This window comes from Silene latifolia, chromosome 4, assembly GCF_048544455.1.
Source record: "Silene latifolia isolate original U9 population chromosome 4, ASM4854445v1, whole genome shotgun sequence".
NCBI classification, from domain to species: Eukaryota; Viridiplantae; Streptophyta; class Magnoliopsida; order Caryophyllales; family Caryophyllaceae; genus Silene; species Silene latifolia.
Genome location: NC_133529.1, coordinates 106,895,627 through 106,918,233, shown reverse-complemented (window position 1 = coordinate 106,918,233; position 22,607 = coordinate 106,895,627). Strand labels below are relative to the sequence as shown.

Below are 22,607 nucleotides of genomic sequence, written 5' to 3'. Positions count from 1 at the left end.
TTTTTCTTGCCAATATTTACTTATTTTTAACCCTGTTGTTAGTAATTGATCTTAAGTTAATCCCATTTTTAATTTTATAATCTCCATTATAGCTATTGGTTCAAAATAAATATTAACAATTAGGCATTGTAACACAAGGTACATATACTCCAAAATCATGAGGAACGGAATAAATAAGTAATTGGCTCAAAATAAATGTTAGCTTTCTACATAAGAATAAAAATTATTGTTAGCTCTACAATAAGAAAAAAGTAAATTAATTTGATCAAAAAGGAAAATCTATCACAAGTGTCCAACTATATCGCATTTGTCTTGGATGTAGCAAGTGTTGGACTCAAACTGAATTTTAAATCGTGCCAACCATGGGTGTTATATAAGGGTAAAATAATATCATAATTATTGAGAAAGTTATAGAATAGACAAAGTTGAAGCGGTTATGTTTTTGAAATTTTTTACTTGCGACAAGTAGGGGCATGCAATTTTTCTATTAAATACGGGTATGAGAAGGCTTACATTTGTCATGTCTTATCCCCCATTTGGCATCCTTACTTTTAGGCTTCGCTTTTGTTTTCATTATGCGAGATTTTGTCGGGTATTTTAGTTCGTGTAGACTTTGGGAGTAAGATTCATTATCTTTTAGGAATTTCACACTAAATGTATTTTATCTTCTTCGCAATGATCTTCCGTATTGCTTTTACACAATTGTTAATGCGGAAGTTTGATCATGATTTCGACATATTAATGGTCAAAGTTGTAAAAGTTTGACCTCTAAGAAGCCAAGTGGAAGAGTTTAAGAAGGGGAGAGAGTATACATCATGAATTTTTTTAATATAACTCATCATAATAATATGCTCTACCAAATATGGTATGCCGGTTACGTAATTGTAGAGGAACATTAACTCCGTAAGAGGATTATCTAACGAGGGGAGAGAGTATACATCATGATTTTTTTTAATATAACTCATCATAATAATATGCTCTACCAAATATGGTATGCCGGTTACGTAATTGTAGAGGAACATTAACTCCGTAAGAGGATTATCTAACGAGACCTGTCTTATTATCAATCGCCCTAGAAAATTCATAGTAGAAGGGAAGATAGTTACGGGTTCCAAAGTCGGCAAAAGGTATTGAACCCGAGGGAAGTGATGACTTCCTCAGATACAAAGATTATTTTCGCTCTTAAGTAGAGACAATATATACGTTGAGGTCATGCTACGTAGACGTGACAAACAGATCAACTCGTGTCGGGTTCAGGTGTCACATTTAAACGGGTCACGAACTCTTCAACCCAAACCCGACCCAATTAAATCTCGTGTCGTATTCGTGTCGATCCAGTTACATTAATAGGTCATCAAAGCTCAACCCTAACCCGTGAATTTCGTGTCGTATTTTCGTGTCATGTCATATTTGGAAAGTGTAAGTATATTTATGTGAGGATCAAGAAAATTTGGGATTAATTTAGTAAATAAGTTATTCGTGCCGGGTTCGTGTGTAGAGTGCTCAACCCAAACCTAACCCAATTAAATCTCGTGTCGTGTTCGTGTCGACCCACTTACATAAATGGGTCGTTAAATGTCAACCCAAACCCGTTAATTTCGTGTCGGATTCTTGTCGTGTTTTCATGTCGTGTCATTGTTTGCCGGCTCTAATGCTGCGTCATAACAATAAACAAGAGTTAGGGACAGTTACTAAATCACGTTGAAATTTACCTGCCGAAACCAATTTTTATTAATGGCCAACTTTATGTAGTTTCAAGAACAACGTCATCCGAGAGATTAAGATTTTACATCGATGATAGAGACCTAATGTATCAAGTCCACAAGAAGGACATTGTTTACAAAGAAGTTTTCATAATTTACCAAATTAAGATGTCGTATTATATATTTTGCATGAAGTTTTTAAGGATAAGTAGTCAAAGACTATTTCGTTAAAAAAATAGATGGTGCTAAGACAATAAGAACGGTAACTCTATAATACAACTATATCTCTGAATGTTAGTATACAACTGATATAGTGAAATACCAAATGCCACAACGCTTTCGTTGCTTTTTTGTTATAGGAACTGATGATTAATCTGTCCTCATCTAAATCAATCCCCGATATTTTGTTTGCTTCCATTTGTAGCATAATTTGACTTTTTGTTAACTTTAATAGTTTTCTTTACCAGACCATGGTAACGTCAAATAACGTTTTTAGCGGTGCCATAAAATATATACTACTAACTGACATTATTATACTAACTTGGTAACCCAACTATTTTAAAAAATGACATAAACTACTAACTGATATTGTCAGAGATATTACTAAGTGCCCGTGCATTCTATGTAATAGAATCAGAGATATTGCGAGATGTGTATAAGGAGCAAATACTATTAATTGTAAATAGTCAAGGTAAAATTATGTTGTAAGAGATCTAATATTCTCTCTCAACGCACTAAATATATATTATTATGATAACTGCGGTTTTTTGTAACATCATTCAGTTTTATGTAGTTGTAAAATAATTTGCAAAACTCATAAAGATATGTCTCCGTTATTAAGGGTTCATATTGGTGAGCTCCACCATGTTTATAGAGAAAGCGTTTTGTATTTAATTAAAAACCGATTGTGTCTGTAACAATGAAAAAGCGAGCGACATACTATAACTAATTAACTATGTCACTTGATGTTTTACTAATCGATGACAAAACTTTTATGCTAAAAGCATTAATAATTCATCGGTTATCATCTATACCAATCACGATTTTTTTTCATCAATGACAACATAGTAGGACTTTTTTATCAACTTAAGAATATATTTTTACAGATAATCCTAATGGAAGCCCTGTGCATCGCACGGGCTATCCAACTAGTATATAGTATTGATTAAAGATTTCCTACGACCATGAATAGAGAAAAAAAAGCAAGTGTTACCTTTGGTTTGGAAAAAAAACCACAAAGATTCATATGTATGAGTTCTAGAGGCCGATTTGTGCTTACATGCTTAATGAGTTTAAATAGCATAGCTATCACAAATTTTGTCTTCTTTAAATTTTATACTTGGTAGACCCTCAACTAGATCACATATAGAAAATTGTTGAATTAAACCCATATTAGCATGACCGAAACGCTTATGCCATATAAATCCATAATAAATGATCCTCAAACGAACAAGCACAGCGTCTCAAACGGATTATCAATTAGCTTTCTTTTTTATCCCGACAAGAAGCGGCTGTTTCTTCTATTTCCATGTTCAAAGTACCCTCTGGCGAATTTGGTGTATGCGAAACAATCAGAGGTTTTCCCGCGTGGAAACTGACTTTGATCTTATCGTTGCGTTTGATTTCTGATGAAGCTTCAATGAATTCTGTCTGTGGTTATGCGTGATCAAAGTCGATTTGGGCTACCCTCTGCGCGATTGTCCTTATGAAGACGCTCTGGATGCAGCTAATATCCGGAATTTTTACCCTTGCTTTCTCATTGGAACCCAACTCTGCTCGGCTTATATTCGCACTAAGTGCGATGCTTCTTGGAATTCCAGTTTAAAAGCGACGGCGGGTTGGCTGTTACAAGATAACCTTGGTACTACTTTTCAAACGGGTTTTTCAAGGTTTTGGGCAAAATCGTCTTTACAAGCAGAAGTTATGGCATTTAAATGTGCAATTTATGAGGCAGTTTTCTGTGGCTATCGTCATATTGAAGCAACTACTGTCCTTCAAGTTTGCGGTTACGTTACTATGGATCAAACCGCTAAAGCAACTCTTTTTTTTTTTATGACGAGGGGGTTAAATCCCCCCGGGCCCATGCAATCTTGCACCACCACATGGACCATGTAAGCCACCCTCTTCGGGGGCTACAGTGACCAAGTCATCATCGCCCCAGCTGGTAGTCGAACCCGGGACCTCTCAACTCCTGCATTGCATTTCTGCAAGGTTCAAGGTTTAACCCGGCTACCACTGGACTAACACCACTTGGTTCTAAAACAACTCTGTTATCCTTGCAATCTTTGGTTTCTCAACTACATTGTATTTCGATAAGTCACTATCCTAAAAATCTTAATAGGGTCGCTCACCCCATTGCTAAACCAACTATGATTTGACTCTATTTTCTCTCACTGTCAAAAAAAAAAAAAAAAAGAATAGCGCTCATACAAGATATGGAAGTTTTAGTAATATTGATAAGATGTATTTAGTAGGTGTTAATTGGGTTGACTTTGTGCAAATTGGAGGCCTTAAGATGATCTTTTGTGTGTTTTATCAAGTAATTTGCTAAATGGATATATGCTTTATATAACTTGTGTGTTTTGGATTGGAGTGATCTTGATTAGTCTTGAAGATGGTTATTTGAGCCAAGTTTTGGAAGCTATGGTTTACCCTAGAGGTGATCATGGGCCGGGCCGGGCCGGGTTTGGGCCGGACCCAAGCATTAAATTAAGCCCAGGTGCGCGGGCCGGGCTACAAGTGTGGGCCTATTTTGTCGGCCCAAACCCGGCCCATGCGGGCTTAAGCGGACTTTCGGGCCGATTCGGGCCAATTCGGGCTAAATATTTGTCCTCTTGAAATAAGTTTAGAAATCCCCATTATGAGGTTATGATACTTTGTGTATTTGTTATCAAAAATTTCGTATAGAATTATGTGATTTTTTTCGAGTATTGCAATTAAGAAGTAGTAACCTAATGTAGCTTTTATGAACGTACTGTTTGAGGTGACCCATACAAACTAAATGTACAATTTTTAGTAGTGTAATAATATATTTTAGTGCGGTGCTCACTGTATGTTGTTGTAGTTTTGTAATTGATTTGATATTTGTTTTTCTTTAGGCTCAAAAACATTGACTTAGCACGCCGATAATGGTAAACAATTTATCGGCACTAGTATGATACAAAATCATTAGCTCATTTTTTATCATATAAATACTGGTGAAAGAAAATACTAAGCTTTATCAAACTAATACATGTAAATAAGTTATTACGGCTTATTTACAATACAACAATTGATTGGTTAATTATTTTACTTAATGCTTATTAACATTATTAAATTGTACATATTCGTAAATTTTGCATATGTTCGGGCCGGGCCGGGCCAAAATTCGGGCCGTAAAGGCGGCCCAAACCCGGCCCTATTATATTGAATTGGGCCATGGGCTTCGGTCCGGTCCGGGCCAAAATTCGGGCCGTAAAGGCGGCCCGAACCCGACCCTATTATATTGAATCGGGCCGTGGGCTTTTCGGGCCTAAAATCGAGGCCCAATCCATGGGAAAAATCGGGCTGGGTCGGGTCGGGCTAGCGGGCCTGAGCCATATGATCAGCTCTAGTTTACCCGAGTAAAGTGGAGGTGAAGATTGATCTTTCAAGCTGAGGAGGAAGAAGTTAGGCGAATTTAATAAATATAAAAAAGAAGAAATATGGTGCGTCACTTTTACGATTTCTTATCATCGTGTGATCCCTCGATTTATAATCAAATACACCATTTTCTTTTTACACGTTTGTCAATGTAAAAATTGTAAAGTATTATCTTCAATTATAAAAAAAATCACAAATTCTCATTGAAGACATGACATATCCGTCACAAGCTGAAGACGGATACCATTTTACCTCACAAAGTACCCACTTTTTCTCTCTCTGCAACACTATTCATGTGGTCCCCTTTCTCCACTAACCCATTTTGTTACCATTTTATCTCACAAAATATCCGTCACAAATGGTAACCCGTCACAAGGGAGACCAATTGAAAAAAAATATAGGTAAAAGTTTGGTATTCTTATTGTACTTATATAGGCGAATCAAACAAACTTCCATATGACTATCTTTTCGCTTATAAATCTTAACAGGTATTGAAGATTTTTTTGGCTCATGAATAGTGTAAAAACAAGAATGATGTATTTTGATATAAATGGAGGGAGTATCAGATAATGGCATATGTATTACTCAAAGCCTCAAACTAAGATTTTTAAAGAGGTCCGATTTTTACTATTTTGCTTAGGTCCTCAAAATGTTTATGACCGATACTGCTTGTATTGTATATGTATCTGGCGGTGTCTACCTAGTGTATACTCCGTATAAGGCTATGTATTTATAATTCTATATAACCAAAAACACAAATTCTAAATTTAGACGGACCATTTTCGTCTTTTTAAAAAGACAGGATTTCATGACTATTTATGGTCAAATGTAACCACTAACAACAATGATCCCGCTAGTTTTATAGCTTATGGTAACTTAATTTACAAAAGTAATCACATTTAGATTGTAAAATGATCTTAAAATTCAATTAGTCTTGCTGAAGACGGGTCGGAGCAAGTGACGGATAATGTCACTCACAAAACGGATAGGGGGGACAAGGTGGGGCACCCCCATGTGCTTCCCTCTCTCCTCTATTTGTGTCATTTGTGAGGGAAAATGGTATCCGTCACTCCAAAGTGACGGATACGTGCCGTCACAAATGAGATTTTGTGCTTAAAATTTCGCATTTTCGAACGAAGATCAACATAACCAAAAAAAAATAGGCGTATTTAATTCCCCAAGGAAAGGGGCCCAACAAACTGCAAAACACAACCATTTTGACACGCATACTGTGAGGATGCCAACACCACAAGTACTCAAAGAATCAAAAGATAGAAACTGGTCTGGAGAGAATCCTACGCAGTTAGAGTTTATTCATTAATCAGAGCAAACAGTGTACAGACACTCAACCTCACCTCATCACAGTCAGACATCCCTCTTTTCTTTCTCTTTAGTCTTTTCCTTTTCAAATAGTCCTTCACATCACAAATAGGTAATACAGTAGAAAGAGTGAAATTTATTAGGTAAAAAATATATGACATTTTTGGGGAAAGAAAGTTTGAAATTATGTAATTTATAGAGACAGAAATGAAAACAGGAAAAAGTATTTGTGCAGCAGAAAGAAAAGCAACAAAGTCATCATCTCCTTGTTTTTTATTGGTTGCCTTTAAATTTTGTAATAATAATAAAAATAACAAAAGAAGAAGAAATGGTTTAGATGGGCCCACATGTTGTACTCCAGTAAGCTCATGGATGGAAGTAGAGGAGGACACCATAATTAAACCCAACTCTCATTCTTTTGGTTTCTTTTCTCCTAAACTTTCTGCTAGAAACCTTGCTTTTACTCTTTGGGAATTTCACTATTATTATCCATCTCCTACTACTCTCCCTAACATGTATTTGGGTGTTAATAATCAAAGGCTTCGTCGTCGGGATGATAATAAAGATGACAGCTTTGATCATTTTCGCAGTCGAAATTCCGGTTTTGATCCTCAGAGTCATGCCACTCCTGATGATCATGTATAATCTCCTATTACTCTTTTTCATTTGATTTTGTTGATGGGTTTTTGAGTATTTAAGTTGTGTTGTATTGTCACATTTTAAGTCTATTATTGTCTTCTCCTGATGATGTCTTTTGACTACACTCATTTTGTAGCTATCTGTTTTTGATATTTGGGAAAAGTGTTTTCCTGCCTTTTTATGGTTTTGTTTTGTTATGTTTTTAATAATTTGTGGGCCCCCATACCCCATAATTTGCGGGAGACCTTGAGGCACCGGGGAATATTGGAGTACATTAACAGTATTGGAGTGTACCAACGGAAATAAGGCATACACGGGACACAACAACCGGCAATTTGATGATAATGATACCGTAAAGGAAGATGTTAGTGCCCCTTGGTGAATCAATGTGTCCTTGGTGCCTTGTTTCCGTTAGTACACTCCAATAGCGTCAATATACTCCAATAGGGAATGTTGTTTTAGTAATTTGTTGCTACATTTCAGCTATATACTCATTTCTTCACGCTAGGGGTTTCGGAATTGTCTGATGTTGCTGTTTCTCGGAATTTCCTGTATCTCCCAAACAAACTGCAAAAGTTGGGATTTGTTTTGGTTGCCACTTTGTTCTTTTCATCTGTTGATTCTCAGGCACTCTCATGCAACATAGCCTCTCTGCGAAACTAAGCTTACAGAATTGATCTGAAAATTGGATGCGGACACTAACTGATCTCGCTGCTGGCTTATGTGTGAAAGATCCTTGTAAATGAAGGAAATAATAATCATTAGCAGAAAGATATGTAGCTTTTTTAGTACTGTTTGTAATCTTTGGATGCTTTCCCCGTTAATTGGGGAAATTTGGCCACTAACACAATGCATTCTCTTTAATGGGATCTCATTTCTGATCATCTCATTTGTGCCATTTAGTCTAACTCCATTAGCACACAACTGTGAGGCTTTTTTTGTTATTGACTGCTTTATAAAAGCAAGTGAAACCGTCACTGTTATCTTAACATTTATTTGATTGGGTTTACGCAGCCTGCAAGTGCTGGCAGCCTAAGGAGACATATTGCAGCGTCCCTGATGCGGCATCATCAATCAGCTGAAAGGAATAAGCATGCTTTGCAACCTTTATCTCCTGCAAGCTATGGTAGTTCCTTGGAGGTACTCATCTTTGAGTCTTTTGATTGTTTTGCCCGATATTTGGATATTTAAATATTTTACTAATTTACTTAGACTGATTTTATCCCGAGTTATACACTAGACTCTGAGATCCTAATAATGTATTGCATCATTTTTAGACGCGGATCCCACATCTTGTATTAATAGTTTTTAGGAGTATGAAGGATAAAATGGAAAATGAAGACGGGTTGAGCTGAGTGTTGAAAAATGAAAATAGTACTCCACCCAACTTGATTATATTGTTCCACTTCACTTAGAGATACCACATTACCTTATCATTCCCTCCGCATTGGAGTATGTTTTTTTTGACGGAGCATTGGAGTATGTTACTGAACTAGGAATAGTATAGGAAGTTCACTTTTTATTCCGTTCACAATTATGGAAATTGGCCGATTATTTTTGGATGGACCAAAAAGGATCATTTGAGATTTAATAGTAATTCAGAGAATGTTTTGGAACTCTTTACCTTAATAAACATGAATGTTAAATGAAAAATGAGATAGCGCAATCCAGGCCTTTTGATAAAGAAGCCGGTGAGAAGTTGTCTATTTCCAATTTGCGGTGTATTATTCAGTACTTATCTATTTCAATTTTGGTATGTTTTTGTGGGACTCTTCCATGTGCAAGTGGGAGAGTTGTGATTTGTATGGTCTAAAATCAATCTCTCTTGTGAGCAATAGAAATACAGCTCCAGCAATACCTCGTAATATCTGTACTCTATTATATCAGCTGGGGTTTGAAAATGTTGTGCTTGCAGCTTGCATTTCTGAGTCCCGACAATTTCAGGATTTTAGATTCAAGAGCTCTGCCCTCACTAATTTGTGAGGCAGAGCTGTCTCACTAATTTGTGTGACAGCGCTGTCTCAGTTATTGCATTTTTTGTGTGGCCTTCGTCTCAGTGAGAAGTTAAAAGTTAGGCCATTGAAGAAGTTTTTAGATAGACAAATAAAAGAATGTGTAACGGATTGGAATCCGCACCTTTTCTTGATAATATATATGATAGCTCCACCACCGTGCTATACCGAAAACACGCAAAATCTCAATCCAACAGAGCTCACAGATAATTTGAGCTCTCAAAATGTGGGGACGTTGTAATGAAAACCTAATATTAATGGTATCCTGTTACTCTTTTAGACAGGCAGACTTTACTTTATGTTTGTCACAACTAAGAGCTGGTTCTTTTCATACTTCCAGATGGCTCCGTATAACCCAGCAGCAACTCCAGACAGTTCTATTGAATTGAGGGGACGGGTTGGTGAGTCAAGCTACAGCTTTAAAACATCTACTGAACTGTTAAAGGTGTTAAATCGTATATGGAGCCTCGAAGAGCAGCATGCATCCAACGTGTCTCTGGTCAAAGGTTTGAAATCTGAGCTTGGTCATGCTCGTGCAAAGATCAAAGAGTTGCTTAGAGAGAAGCAAGCCAAACATCATGAGATTGATCACTTGATGAAAAAAGTATCAGTAAAAGATCACGAGAGGATTGATGCTGCTGTTCAATCCGTGAGGGATGAGTTGGAAAATGAGAGGAGATTAAGGAAACGATCTGAAAGCTTGCACAGGAAGTTGGCTAGAGAACTGTTTGAGGTTAAGGTTGCCTTATCCACGACCGTCAAAGAGCATGAAAAGGAGAAGCAATCAAGTGAGGTGTTGGAAGAACTCTGTGACCGGTTTGCAATAGGTATAAGAGAGTATGCAAGGCATGTTCAAACTGCCAAACAGAAATCTGACCTGGGGTGGACTGGTTTGATCGACCATGATAACCTGGTTCTACAAATGTCGGAATCTTGGCTAGATGAACGGGCACATATGAAAGATAGGGAAACTCAGCAACAATCGGTTGTTGACAGATTGAGACATGAAATCGAGACTTTTCTTGCCTCCGACACTACACTTAATAATAGGGATCTTAACAGGAGCCGTATAAGACATTCGTTAGAGTCTATTCCAGAGGCAGGGACCGCTCCTCAAGGTTCAGCTTTTTCTGATTCGCATTGTGCAGAGGTGAGCAAAGCGGGCCCGAGTAATCATGTAGTGCAGGAAGAGCTTGCTTTAAGGGTGAGGAGACATGGTCAAGGTCAAGGTCAAGGTCATTGTCCTAGTGATCTTCAAAACACACCTCGAGAACTTGATCATGTGATTATGAAAACTGGTGCGGAAACTCATCCAACTGAAATAAACATGCTGCAGAAATCTGATATATATGATTCCATGAAAGAGCAAAGAAAGAAAGCATATGACGAGGAAGGACATGGATCAAACTCAAAAACAGTTGATAAATTGATAAATGAAATACTACTTTCTGAAAGTGGGAGCTTGGCCCCTCCTGAGTATGAATCTAAGGAAACAGGTTTGGAAAATTCCGGGATTAAGAGGAATGCAAGCCCTATAAGACAGTGGATGACGAGCATAGCATCGCCTAACCATAGAATTCCGGAAGCTTCTTCCGGAACACAGGCAGTGAAAGATAGCTCGTTGAAGGCCAGGTTGCAGGAACCAAAATCAAAGGGGCAACGTTCACGATTGAAAATCCTGAAAAGTTCATCGTGACGAATAGCTGCCAGATGAAAATATGAGATATATATCTCCTGGATTTTGTCTAGTTGTTACTTGCTAGGAGCAATATGTTTTTGGGGCATTCGTGTGTCTTCTGATTTTAGTTGAATGTGCTTTGTGATGTTTGTACAAAAAATTGTACAGTGTACATATTGTAAGATCATTGTCTCCTAATGCAATCAATCAGTCTACTGACAGTAGTATTAGTATTCCAGTGATTGTGTTTGATGTTCTGAAATGCGATGTCGGAGAATTGAACTCTAAACCCTTTTCCGAGTGACTTTGCTGGCTTCGCCCCCGGATTCCAAATTAAAAGATGCCTTAGGATGGGATGAGTGAACCTGTTTTTGGGAAGGGTTATAACTAGGGTTATGACGACGACCAATGATGACTTGTCGAATCAAATTGGTGCAAGTAGAAAAAAGCTGAACTAAAGTAACAAATATCAAAATAAAATAAAATAGGGAAGGGATATTCTCTCGTGACAATTCTTTCATTTTCTAAGATGGGTCCTTTTCTCACAAAAAAAAAAAAAAAAAAAAACTTTGACTGTCAATAACACTTGATTACAATTTCAAAATATGATTTTTTTTTATTTTTAAATTGACCGTCTTTAGGAGGTCTTTATTTGAAAAAGAATTCATTGATGTCTCAACTCGTAGTGAGGAATAATGGTCGTCAAAGTTTATTCGTTAAAAAAGGTTTGACCAACCATAACTACCGGCTACGAGTTCAAAAAGCGGTGAATTTTTTTTCAAATTCAAGGCCTTGATGAGATAATTGGTTTGGAAAAAAAAATTACCGTTTTTCTGAACTCGTAACAGAGGGTCAAAGTTTTTTTGTGAAAAACGAGGGGTACACCTTAGAAAACGAAAAAGTTCACGGGTACACGAAAGAATATCCCTAAAAAAATAATATACTGGTAACAAATCAAAAAAAAAATAAAACTAATTATGCCTTTTTTTTTCCTTTTCTTTTTTAACTGGCTATGTCTTTGGGTTTTCACCTCTAAGCTCCCAAATGAAAAAGCATTTAAAACATTTACGAGGCAACTCAGAGAGTTCGTGGTTGTATGTACGAGAGTTGTGTAAAGGCTGCAGGTGATTGTATTGAATGAATATTTGTACAACGATAGAATACATTATATAGGGGAGAGGGGAGTCTAATTTAGGCTAGTAATAGGAGCCTATAGCTAAAGAATATACAGTATAAAATCTTCCTTTATTTACAATGATATTGTGAACTAATTGATTGTGATGTTGACTAATTGATTTGGTCTATTATTTGCTGAGATATTGTTGATACGCCCCCGCAAGATGGACGTCAAAGGGAGGAGTCCAATCTTGTCTCGTAGTTCGTGAAAGCGAGTTTTGTGTAGTGGCTTGGTGAGAGCATCTGCCAGTTGATCTTTGCTTGCTATATGTTGGATACGAATATGGCCTAGCTGAAGTTGTTCACGGACGAAGTGGAAGGAGAGAGTCATGTGCTTAATTCTTGAGTGAAAGACCGGATTCTTGGCATATAGAGTGGCTGACATGTTGTCACAGTAGATGATTGGAGGTTTAGTAATGGATATGCGCAGCTCGGTTAGTAAGTTGCGGAGCGAGGGTTTCAATTGTCACAGCAGCAAGGGCACGATATTCTGCTTCCGTCGTTGAGAGAGCAAACCCGCGTTGTTTTTTGGAGGACCATGAGATTGGGTTACGGCCGAGGTAGATGATGTAACATGTGGTTGATATGTAATTGTCTTTATCGCCAACAAAGTTTGCATCGCAAAAGGCATGAAGATAAAGTGGTGTGGTGCGATAAAGTTGGATGCCTTAGGTTTGGGTTCCTTGAAGGTAGCGTAGGAGTCTTTTCAATGCGGACCAGTGTGTAGATGTAGGGTGGTGGAGAAACTGAGCTAATCGATTGACGGTGAAGGCAATATCAGGGCGAGTTAGTGAGAGATATTGTAAGCTCCCTACTATTGCTTGATAGTTAGATTGGTCTTGTATTGATTTGTTGTCTTCACGAATAAGGTGTGCGTCAGTGAAGAATTTAGAGAGGAGAATGACAATTAAATAATCACCTACACTTACAAATGAGCAAGATGAAAGAGATGTTAGAATGAAAGAAACAAAGGTTGGAAATGGGTTGTAACACCCCCATACTCCAAGTGCCTTACCAGGACCACTCAGGTATGAAGACATTACCATCTCGGTTGCCCGAGGTATGATAATCAAATAAACAATGAAGAAACAACGTTTAATTATAAATACTTAGCGAAGAGGTACAATTCTCAAAACCAAACTGAAAGTACAATACATGTTCTCAAACTAACTGTTCTAACTGAAATGTAAATAACTAATAAGCTACAGCGGAAGACTCCTATCATCATGTCGTGGCAATCCCAAATATCCCAAAGATTCATCTCAATACCTGCTCAATATCTGCTCACCATCCCCGAATGGATCACCGCAGTTTACAAAACAACACCGGTCGATTAATCACACAATTCAATATATAACAACAATGAGATAAACAGACAGCTTAACTGTCACACACACACACACAAACACGCCGAATCCAATCATCTCAATCACTGACTGTCCACTGGACCAGCCCTGCCAGTGGGGGACCGCAGCCGTACCCACCAAATCCCCGCTCCACATAGTGAGCGATAACCATGTCCATTAATGTGCACATCCCTTCTGTGGCGGGTTCCACAGAAGGCGAAACTAGGGCGTGAAGCCACTCCCGCAAGTGACCCCCCCATACTCCAAGTGCCTTACCAGGACCACTCAGGTATGAAGACATTACCATCTCGGTTGCCCGAGGTATGATAATCAAATAAACAATGAAGAAACAACGTTTAATTATAAATACTTAGCGAAGAGGTACAATTCTCAAAACCAAACTGAAAGTACAATACATGTTCTCAAACTGACTGTTCTAACTGAAATGTAAATAACTAATAAGCTACAGCGGAAGACTCCTATCATCATGTCGTAGCAAATCCCAAAGAATCCCAAAGATTCATCTCAATACCTGCTCAATATCCGCTCACCATCCCCGAATGGATCACCGCAGTTTACAAAACAACACCGGGTCGACTAATCACACAATTCAATATATAACAACAATGAGATAAACAGACAGCTTAACTGTCACACACACACAAACACGCCGAATCCAATCATCTCAATCACTGACTGTCCACTGGACCAGCCCTGCCAGTGGGGGACCGCAGCCGTACCCACCAAATCCCCGCTCCACATAGTGAGCGATAACCCTGTCCATTAATGTGCACATCCCTTCTGTGGCGGGTTCCACGATAGGCGAAACTAGGGCGTGAAGCCACTCCCGCAAGTGACCCCACTCAGCCGAGGCCACGCCTCGCGAACCATCAACAACGATCACAACCACAAACACAATACAATTATTATATCAAACAACCAAACACAATACATCAACCAATATCCCATTATGGGACTAATACTGAGTAGGAAATCCTACCTGGAAAGCATAACAATCATCAGACGATCTAGCAAATTGCCTCAAAACCTCTCATTTACAAATCCTTCTCCTATCACATAATCACATAATCACAATCTAACCTTAACAAATCATAAAAACCCCCAATCCCAAAATTAGGGTTTAACGAAACTTGACGAAATACTATAAAATTGGTATGCAGATCTTACCCTCGACGCAAGGATCACAAAGGTATAAAGAACGATGAAATCCGGCCTCTCAAGCTCCGGGATTTGTCAACAACACGGATGAATGCGAAGAACGTAACTTGAATCTCCCTTTTAATGTTATTAGGTTTGTAAAGGTGTATTATGAAAGTGACGGAAAGATTTATATATTAATCCGTGTTATTAACGAAACCCGTCGAATTATCACCCCGTAAACCGGATACTCGATCGAGTAGCTGAGGTACTCGATCGAGTACCCCCTTACTCTATCGAGTACCTAAGGCTACTCGATAGAGTACCCCCTTACTCTATCGAGTACCTAAGGCTACTTGATAGAGTACCCCTTACTCTATCGAGTACCTAAGGCTACTTGATAGAGTACCCTACTGTCGAAACTTTTCTAAAACGCAACTTACCCTTACTCGACCGAGTAAGGCCTACTCGATAGAGTACCCCAAGACTTATAAATACGGAGTATTACGCCTTCCCTCCTTAAAAGAACTTCGTCCCCGAAGTTCAACCCATACTCTAAAAACAACCATACTAACTCGACCAAGACACAACAACATAACTAAGAACTCAAAAACTCGACCAAACATAAAACATGAACTCTTAACACCCACTCCACCAACTATGTTTACTTCCTTAACATGACTCACGATATCGTATCCACCACATATATATCTCTCACGACACCAACTTCATACATAACCAACCACCATCCACTAACACTGCTAGCTCCATAATATCATCCACTATCAAATCCAAAACCAAGACACTCATAGACATCAAACGGAATGTTACATTCTACCACCCTTAAAAGGAACTTCGTCCTCGAAGTTTACTCACACTCATAACCTCATCATCCAACTGTCAACACTAGTGAAATATTCTCACACTCCTAAACATCACGCTACTACAAGCACGGCCATGGCCTTTTAACAACATCAACCACAATATATACAACTCTACTTCGAATTATGCTAAGACATGCACAATCATCAAATTTTCTTTTATCGCATCCTACTCCTCTTGAGATAAATGTTACGTCCTCGTAACTCACTAATACTATATCCTTAGTTATATCTTCTCATTATTTTCATCACCATCACATGTCATAGATAACCGCCTATAAACCCAACACTCACCATTCCTATATCCAAGGCTCCCATACATAAACATTTCTCATACCTCAACTCATTTGGCATACCACCTAACCTATACCATAAAACTCGTAGCAAAATCACCATACCAACTCTTCATTATTACTGCAAAACAACATACCTCTCTATGTAAGGCACTTATCTCCCAGAAGCATAACTCACGATCCACACTCGTTACGTACACGCACACTAGATCCTCAAGTTCTTTCTTCCATTACCGCCAAAACTCATACACAACTTAACATGACACTAATTCCCAATACCCTACACTCACTGTCTCAACAAAAGATTATGAACCACCCGCATCTTTCGGTCATTACCACACATGTTCTACGACTCACTTGCCGCACCCATGTCTCATGAAACCTTAACTAGAACAAGATCATAATTATTGTAACAACCTCTCACAACCGTGTCCCATTAATGTAATATCACTATACCATGACAACAACGAAAACATATACAACTCTCTTTATATTAAACTCTACCCTCCTTCTCAAACCAAACTTGCAAGGAACATCAAAGAAACAAAACAACATCTATTTGTCCAAACCAAACTCACAGAAACAACAACAAATAAAACAACAATCTATGTATGATCTGTACGTATTTTCAAACTCGAATCATAATCATCCCGCCTACTCCACCACCACCGGTGACGGCATCGCAACACCGCCACCAACACCACACCGCAGTGCGAAAAAATACCCGCATCACAAAGACTATGTACCGTGCCCGGATCACCACCCGAGGCACAACAACCACATCGATAGACATCACAACCGCATACAACTCCCATAAACACCGCCTCGAATAACTTCTCGGACAAGAAAACTTACTCAAATCCACTTTACTAAATCATAACACAACATATTTTATGAATTAAACAGATAACCTCATGAATATCATCCCCTTACCATATCACAGATTAACATGTATCATGAATACATACAAGCATAACCAGTCATGCCAGATCATTCAAATTATTACCTTTTGAACCTCATTTCATTAGTATACCGTAACCAACATAAATTACAAAACATTCATATAACAACTTTATAATTATCACACAATACCACTTCTTGTGAGGTCAAAATCTCACACACATTCGTACACATCATAGACTCGTAATCACATCCAACTAGTCAATCCTGATCACGTAAGTTACCACTCAACATAGGTTACCTGCCGCCCGAGCTTAACTCATATGCCCCTCATAACCTTTTCCCCCATTCGCGCAACCATCACTTCCTGCCAAGTATAACCATACCATTACTATTCAACTATTGGCATCCGCCTCATCTAACCACATCTTATACCCTCTCACAACCATACATATCCATCTGGTCTCTACAAAATCAACCTCTTTAGAATTGCTACCTTTCTAATATACCATCACCCTTAACCACTAGTCACAAACGATAACACTACCACTGTCCGAACATCAAACCTCTTACACTCATCTCTAAACATCACGATTTCTTTCCTATCTTTGGTTGACATCCCAAATAACAAGCATCGAATCCATCAACAAAATTACCTCAACATTCTTCCCAATACTATCCTTAATTGTATCATCATCTAACTCTCCGCCAAAAATCTCGTATCGTGCAAATATTCTACCAACTTCTTACTTTCCTTAATTCCTCGAAACTCATTACTAATCATGTTGTCCCAAAACTCCTCTATAACCATTAACTAACATCCTCATGATTGGTAGCACACATCTCGACGACTCCTTGCCTCTATATCACATAACTTTGGTCAACATTTTCTCAGTTTTATTCCCCTCATTCTTTTCCTTTACATCTACAAAATCAATTAACCATTCAACTCCTTATCACTTCTACCTAACTCTTTAGTGTTCCTAAGCATGCGTTCTCACCGCTCCAAAACTCACATCTAATTATTTCATATCGATATCATCCCACTCTTTCTTACCACAAATATTCTCTTATTATGTCATCAATCACCCTTGCCACTAATCCATCCATAGAATCAACGTTCTTGTTCAACAATTGCATCTCCCTTCTTACATCTCTAGAAATCAAAATTCCTTTCATACCGCTAATTGCCCAAGGAAAACCCACAATAGTTTCATCTCTTAAAAAGCCAAATCTCCACCCCGCGACATGTCTCCACAAAGTTCACTATATACCACTCTTCTCAACCCCTTTAAAACGAACTTTCATTATGTATATTCTTAACCCACACGGCTCTTAACTACCTCCCTCCATAATTCTTTACACATCTCAAGTTGTCACTATCCATATCCTTACTCTCAATCCTTTCATTCTCACGTTCCTTAGACTCACATCATCCATTGCCCACATTCACTTACTTTTACGTTACTCAACACACACTCATATCACTCATCTCATTTCATCTCGTAAAAACATGCTCTATGTCTCAATTAAGCCATAACAATCTTCCTTTTCTTTTTCCACTATCTATTACAACCACGTATAACTCATGTCCTCCCACCGAACTCATACTCACCACAAAAGCCACTCACTACACCACAAGATTGGGTAACTTACGCGTCAAGACCAACATACATGTAAAACAATGCATAAAGAAGCAAAATAATAACTTTGAATTAAACATAATATGCAACGAATTCAAAAGATAAGCATATGACCCAAAACAGGGGTCACTAGATCGAAATACAGACACTCGATCGAGTAAGGGACTTACTCGATCGAGTAGGTGAAGATCAGAAGCACGTAAAACAAATTACCAGGGACACTCGATCGAGTAACTGACGTACTCGATCGAGTTACCCCTACTCGATCGAGTACCAAGGCTACTCGATCGAGTACCTACGCATTTCTCAAAGATCCCGATTTTAAAAACAGTCATAACTCACTCATTTCTTGGTCGTTTTGGGCGTGTGACCTATCGTTAGAATCGTAAAAGAGCAAGCTATCACCTCCAATTGGAATCACATTCAAATCATTTACGCATCTCAAGTTATAACAGTTTAAAGACAACTTTGTCAGAATCGACGACATAACTATTTGATTTTTACTTCCAAACAACTTAAACAACAACCAAGTTAAACGAAAACAACCCAATACTCATGAAACCAGTAGCCCCAATCACATATTATTATTTTCGAAAACAAAGCAACAACATTCATCATGCACTACCCCCATGCTTTTATTCTATAGCCTTTCGTAAGACAAATCATACTCATACATTACAAATCCTATTCCATGTTACTAATACATCAATATTACAAATACACTTCGTCACCTAAACATATTCATAATCACAAAATTCGTATTCTCATGCTATTGCCACTCCATCTTTTCCAATCAATTCATCCATTTCAACCACATTCTTCATACAACATGTATATATGAACAATAGTAGGCATGTATATGAAATCATTATATAAAATTACACAAACAAAATTATGTATAATCATATCACATATGAACTACTCCCTTTTTCCACCACATTACTCATCATTCTCATGCACTTTTCTAATAATTCCAACCAACATTGTAAACCACTATCATGCAACATGCTTTCAATCAACAACAGTTCTATATACTTCACCAACCTTTCATTCACAAACTCGACCTTCTACTCCAAACATCCAACAATTACAACATACATCATCACATTCACATACAAACTAACAAACATCACATACGACCCTGACACATACCCCATGTGACCGGTTCAAAATTGTAGGGCAAGTTCGCGACTTTATGACGTCTCCCAAGCCTTTGCACTAGCTCCTACAACTTTTACCCCGGGTTCATTTTAATTGACTCCTATGTTCATTAGGTTCATTGGTTACGTTTCGGATCGTCTCTCGATACCATTTGTAACACCCCCATACTCCAAGTGCCTTACCAGACCACTCAGGTATGAAGACATTACCATCTCGGTTGCCCGAGGTATGATAATCAAATAAACAATGAAGAAACAACGTTTAATTATAAATACTTAGCGAAGAGGTACAATTCTCAAAACCAAACCAAAGTACAATACTGTTCTCAAACCGATCGTTTCTAATCGAAATGTAAATAACTAATAAGCTACAATGAAGACTCCTATCATCATGTCGTAAAATCCCAATCCTATCCCAAGACTCATCTCAATACCTGCTCAATATCTGCTCACCATCCCCGAATGGATCACCGCAGTTTACAAACAACACCGGGTCGATTAATCACACAATTCAATATATAACAACAATGAGATAAACAGACAAACTTAACTGTCACACACACACACAAACACGCCAATCCAATCATCTCAATCACCGATCGTCCACCGGACTACCACAATCGATGGGGACCGCACTGCCGCCCACCAAATCCCCGCTCCACATAGTGAGCGATAACCCCTGTCCATTAATGTGCACATCCCTTCTGTGGCGGGTTCCACAGAAGGCGAAACTAGGGCGTGAAGCCACTCCCGCAAGTGACCCCACTCAGCCGAGGCCACGCCTCGCGAACCATCAACAACGATCACAACCACAAACACAATACAATTATTATATCAAACAACCAAACACAATACATCAACCAATATCCCATTATGGGACTAATACCGAGTAGAAATCCTACCGGAAAGCATAACAATCATCGACGATCTAGCAAATTGCCTCAAAACCTCTCCTTTACAAATCCTTCTCCTATCACATAATCACATAATCACAATCTAACCTTAACAAATCATAAAAACCCCCAATCCCAAAATTAGGGTTTAACGAAACTTGACGAAATACTATAAAATTGGTATGCAGATCTGACCCTCGACGCAAGGATCACAAAGGTATAAAGAACGATGAAATCCGGCCTCTCAAGCTCCGGGATTTGTCAACAACACGGATGAATGCGAAGAACGTAACTTGAATCTCCCTTTTAATGTTATTAGGTTTGTAAAGGTGTATTATGAAAGTGACGGAAAGATTTATATATTAATCCGTGTTATTAACGAAACCCGTCGAATTATCACCCCGTAAACCGGATACTCGATCGAGTAGCTGAGGTACTCGATCGAGTACCCCCTTATTCTATCGAGTACCTAAGGCTACTCGATAGAGTACCCCCTTACTCTATCGAGTACCTAAGGCTACTTGATAGAGTACCCCCTTACTCTATCGAGTACCTAAGGCTACTTGATAGAGTACCCCCTTACTCTATCGAGTACCTAAGGCTACTTGATAGAGTACCCTACAGGTCATAAACTTTTCTAAAACGCAACTTACCCTTACTCGACAGAGTAAGGCCTACTCGATAGAGTACCCCAAGACTTATAAATACGGAGTATTACATGGGTGTTGAAAGCTACGACCAAGTGAAGAATTTAGAGAGGAGAATTTGTAGAATGATTAGGTCTAACTTGTAGGTAATAGGAAGCTAGTAAAGAGTGAGTGGTAGAAATGATCAAGGCTAGTCTTTAGGCTATTACTTTAGGTAAAGTAGTCACATGCCTATGAGGGTAAGCCTTGGGCTTCAAGGAAAAAAAAATCAAGTTGTCAACTTGCCATGTGCCTAGGTGATGAGGTAAATGATAAATCAAGGTGAAAAGAGGAATAACGAGCGTGGGTCTTATTCGCAGATTTCTGCGACAGCCTTTCGTATTTCGGGCATAATTTCCTCTATAGAACTCCGATTGAGGTGTTTTTGGTGGCGTTGGAAAGCTAAGAGAAAGGATAACTTTCATTTTATGACCAAGAGCTAAATCTGTATTTAAAATATCATAAAATTAGCATCAACGACGAAATAGTTATTCGTCGGCATAAGGAGTGTAAGTTTAGGATGGGTATTTGGATACCATTGTCGAAAAGCAATAGATTTTAAAGGATAAGATTTTATTGTCAATCATTCTTATTATTTAAAATAGGAGTTTAATTATATAGGATGACGTGGAAATTACGGGGTGTTACAACAGTCCTTTGTTTCTTTGTTTTCCAGGAAATGACTGATTGTCCTAAGAAAACACAATACCCACTTAATAATTTACATGAAAATGCACATTGTCCCCAATCTGCATCAGTGAAAGCAGTGAATTGCAACCTTGATCTGGCACTGTAAATTAAGCCTGTGTTGAATGTCTTCTTTAGATACTTCAGAACATGCATTGCTGCTTGAAGATGAGGCAACCTTGGTTGGCTTACAGTCTGGCTTAAATGTTGAACGGAATAACTTATGTCAGGCCTGGTCATGTTGAGATATAATAACCTGCCTATTAGCCGTCTATATTTTTCTGGATCTTCCAGTATATTTTTCTAGATCTTCCAAATTGGTTATCCGAGATGTCTACACATCTCCTAAGCCTTTGCTCGATTATCCGCTCCCATAACTTCATCGTATGACTCATAAGTTTAATTTTCCAATAATTAGAACACTCTTGAACAAACAACGAACCCCATCGCGTTTAATTTATCATTAATTATACGATAATGACAAATATGTATTCGTTTTTATAAGTATAAATTAATAAGTCCTATATAAAGTTAACTTAGGTAGGCGAGTACGGAAAAATTCCTGTTCAACCGGTCTGGTTTCGGTCTAGGACCGGAATTTTCCGATCGGAATCCAATCTGGAATTTTTGTTACTCCGGTCCAACATTTTTTCCACTCCGATTCTGATCCAACCCAGAATGGAGTTTTTGGAATGGGTTGGAGCTTTTGGAATGGATTCAATCCATTCTAGTGTTTGGTTAGAGGTTTTTGGAATGGAGTTACATACCCAATGGATTCTAACTCCATTTCAACCCCTTGGAATCTCATACC

At 38.3% G+C, this 22,607-nt stretch overlaps 1 protein-coding gene across 1 annotated transcript; it reads left to right on the top strand.

The window, feature by feature from the left end:
* The first annotated feature begins 6,753 nt into the window (after positions 1–6,753).
* LOC141653758 (uncharacterized protein At5g41620-like) lies at positions 6,754–11,262 on the top strand. The gene is made up of 3 exons (XM_074461604.1): positions 6,754–7,283; positions 8,298–8,423; positions 9,636–11,262. Exons 1-3 carry the CDS (start codon positions 6,852–6,854, stop codon positions 10,989–10,991), a joined length of 1,914 nt encoding a protein of 637 aa, XP_074317705.1. The 5' UTR covers positions 6,754–6,851; the 3' UTR covers positions 10,992–11,262.
* The last annotated feature ends 11,345 nt before the right edge of the window (positions 11,263–22,607 follow it).

Coding starts and splice junctions, on each gene's coding strand:
- LOC141653758 (XM_074461604.1), top strand. CDS start 6,852: ATGAAAACAGGAAAAAGTATTTGTGCAGCAGAAAGAAAAGCAACAAAG. Junction 7,284..8,297: donor ATGCCACTCCTGATGATCAT/GTATAATCTCCT, acceptor GGGTTTACGCAG/CCTGCAAGTGCTGGCAGCCT. Junction 8,424..9,635: donor GCTATGGTAGTTCCTTGGAG/GTACTCATCTTT, acceptor TCATACTTCCAG/ATGGCTCCGTATAACCCAGC.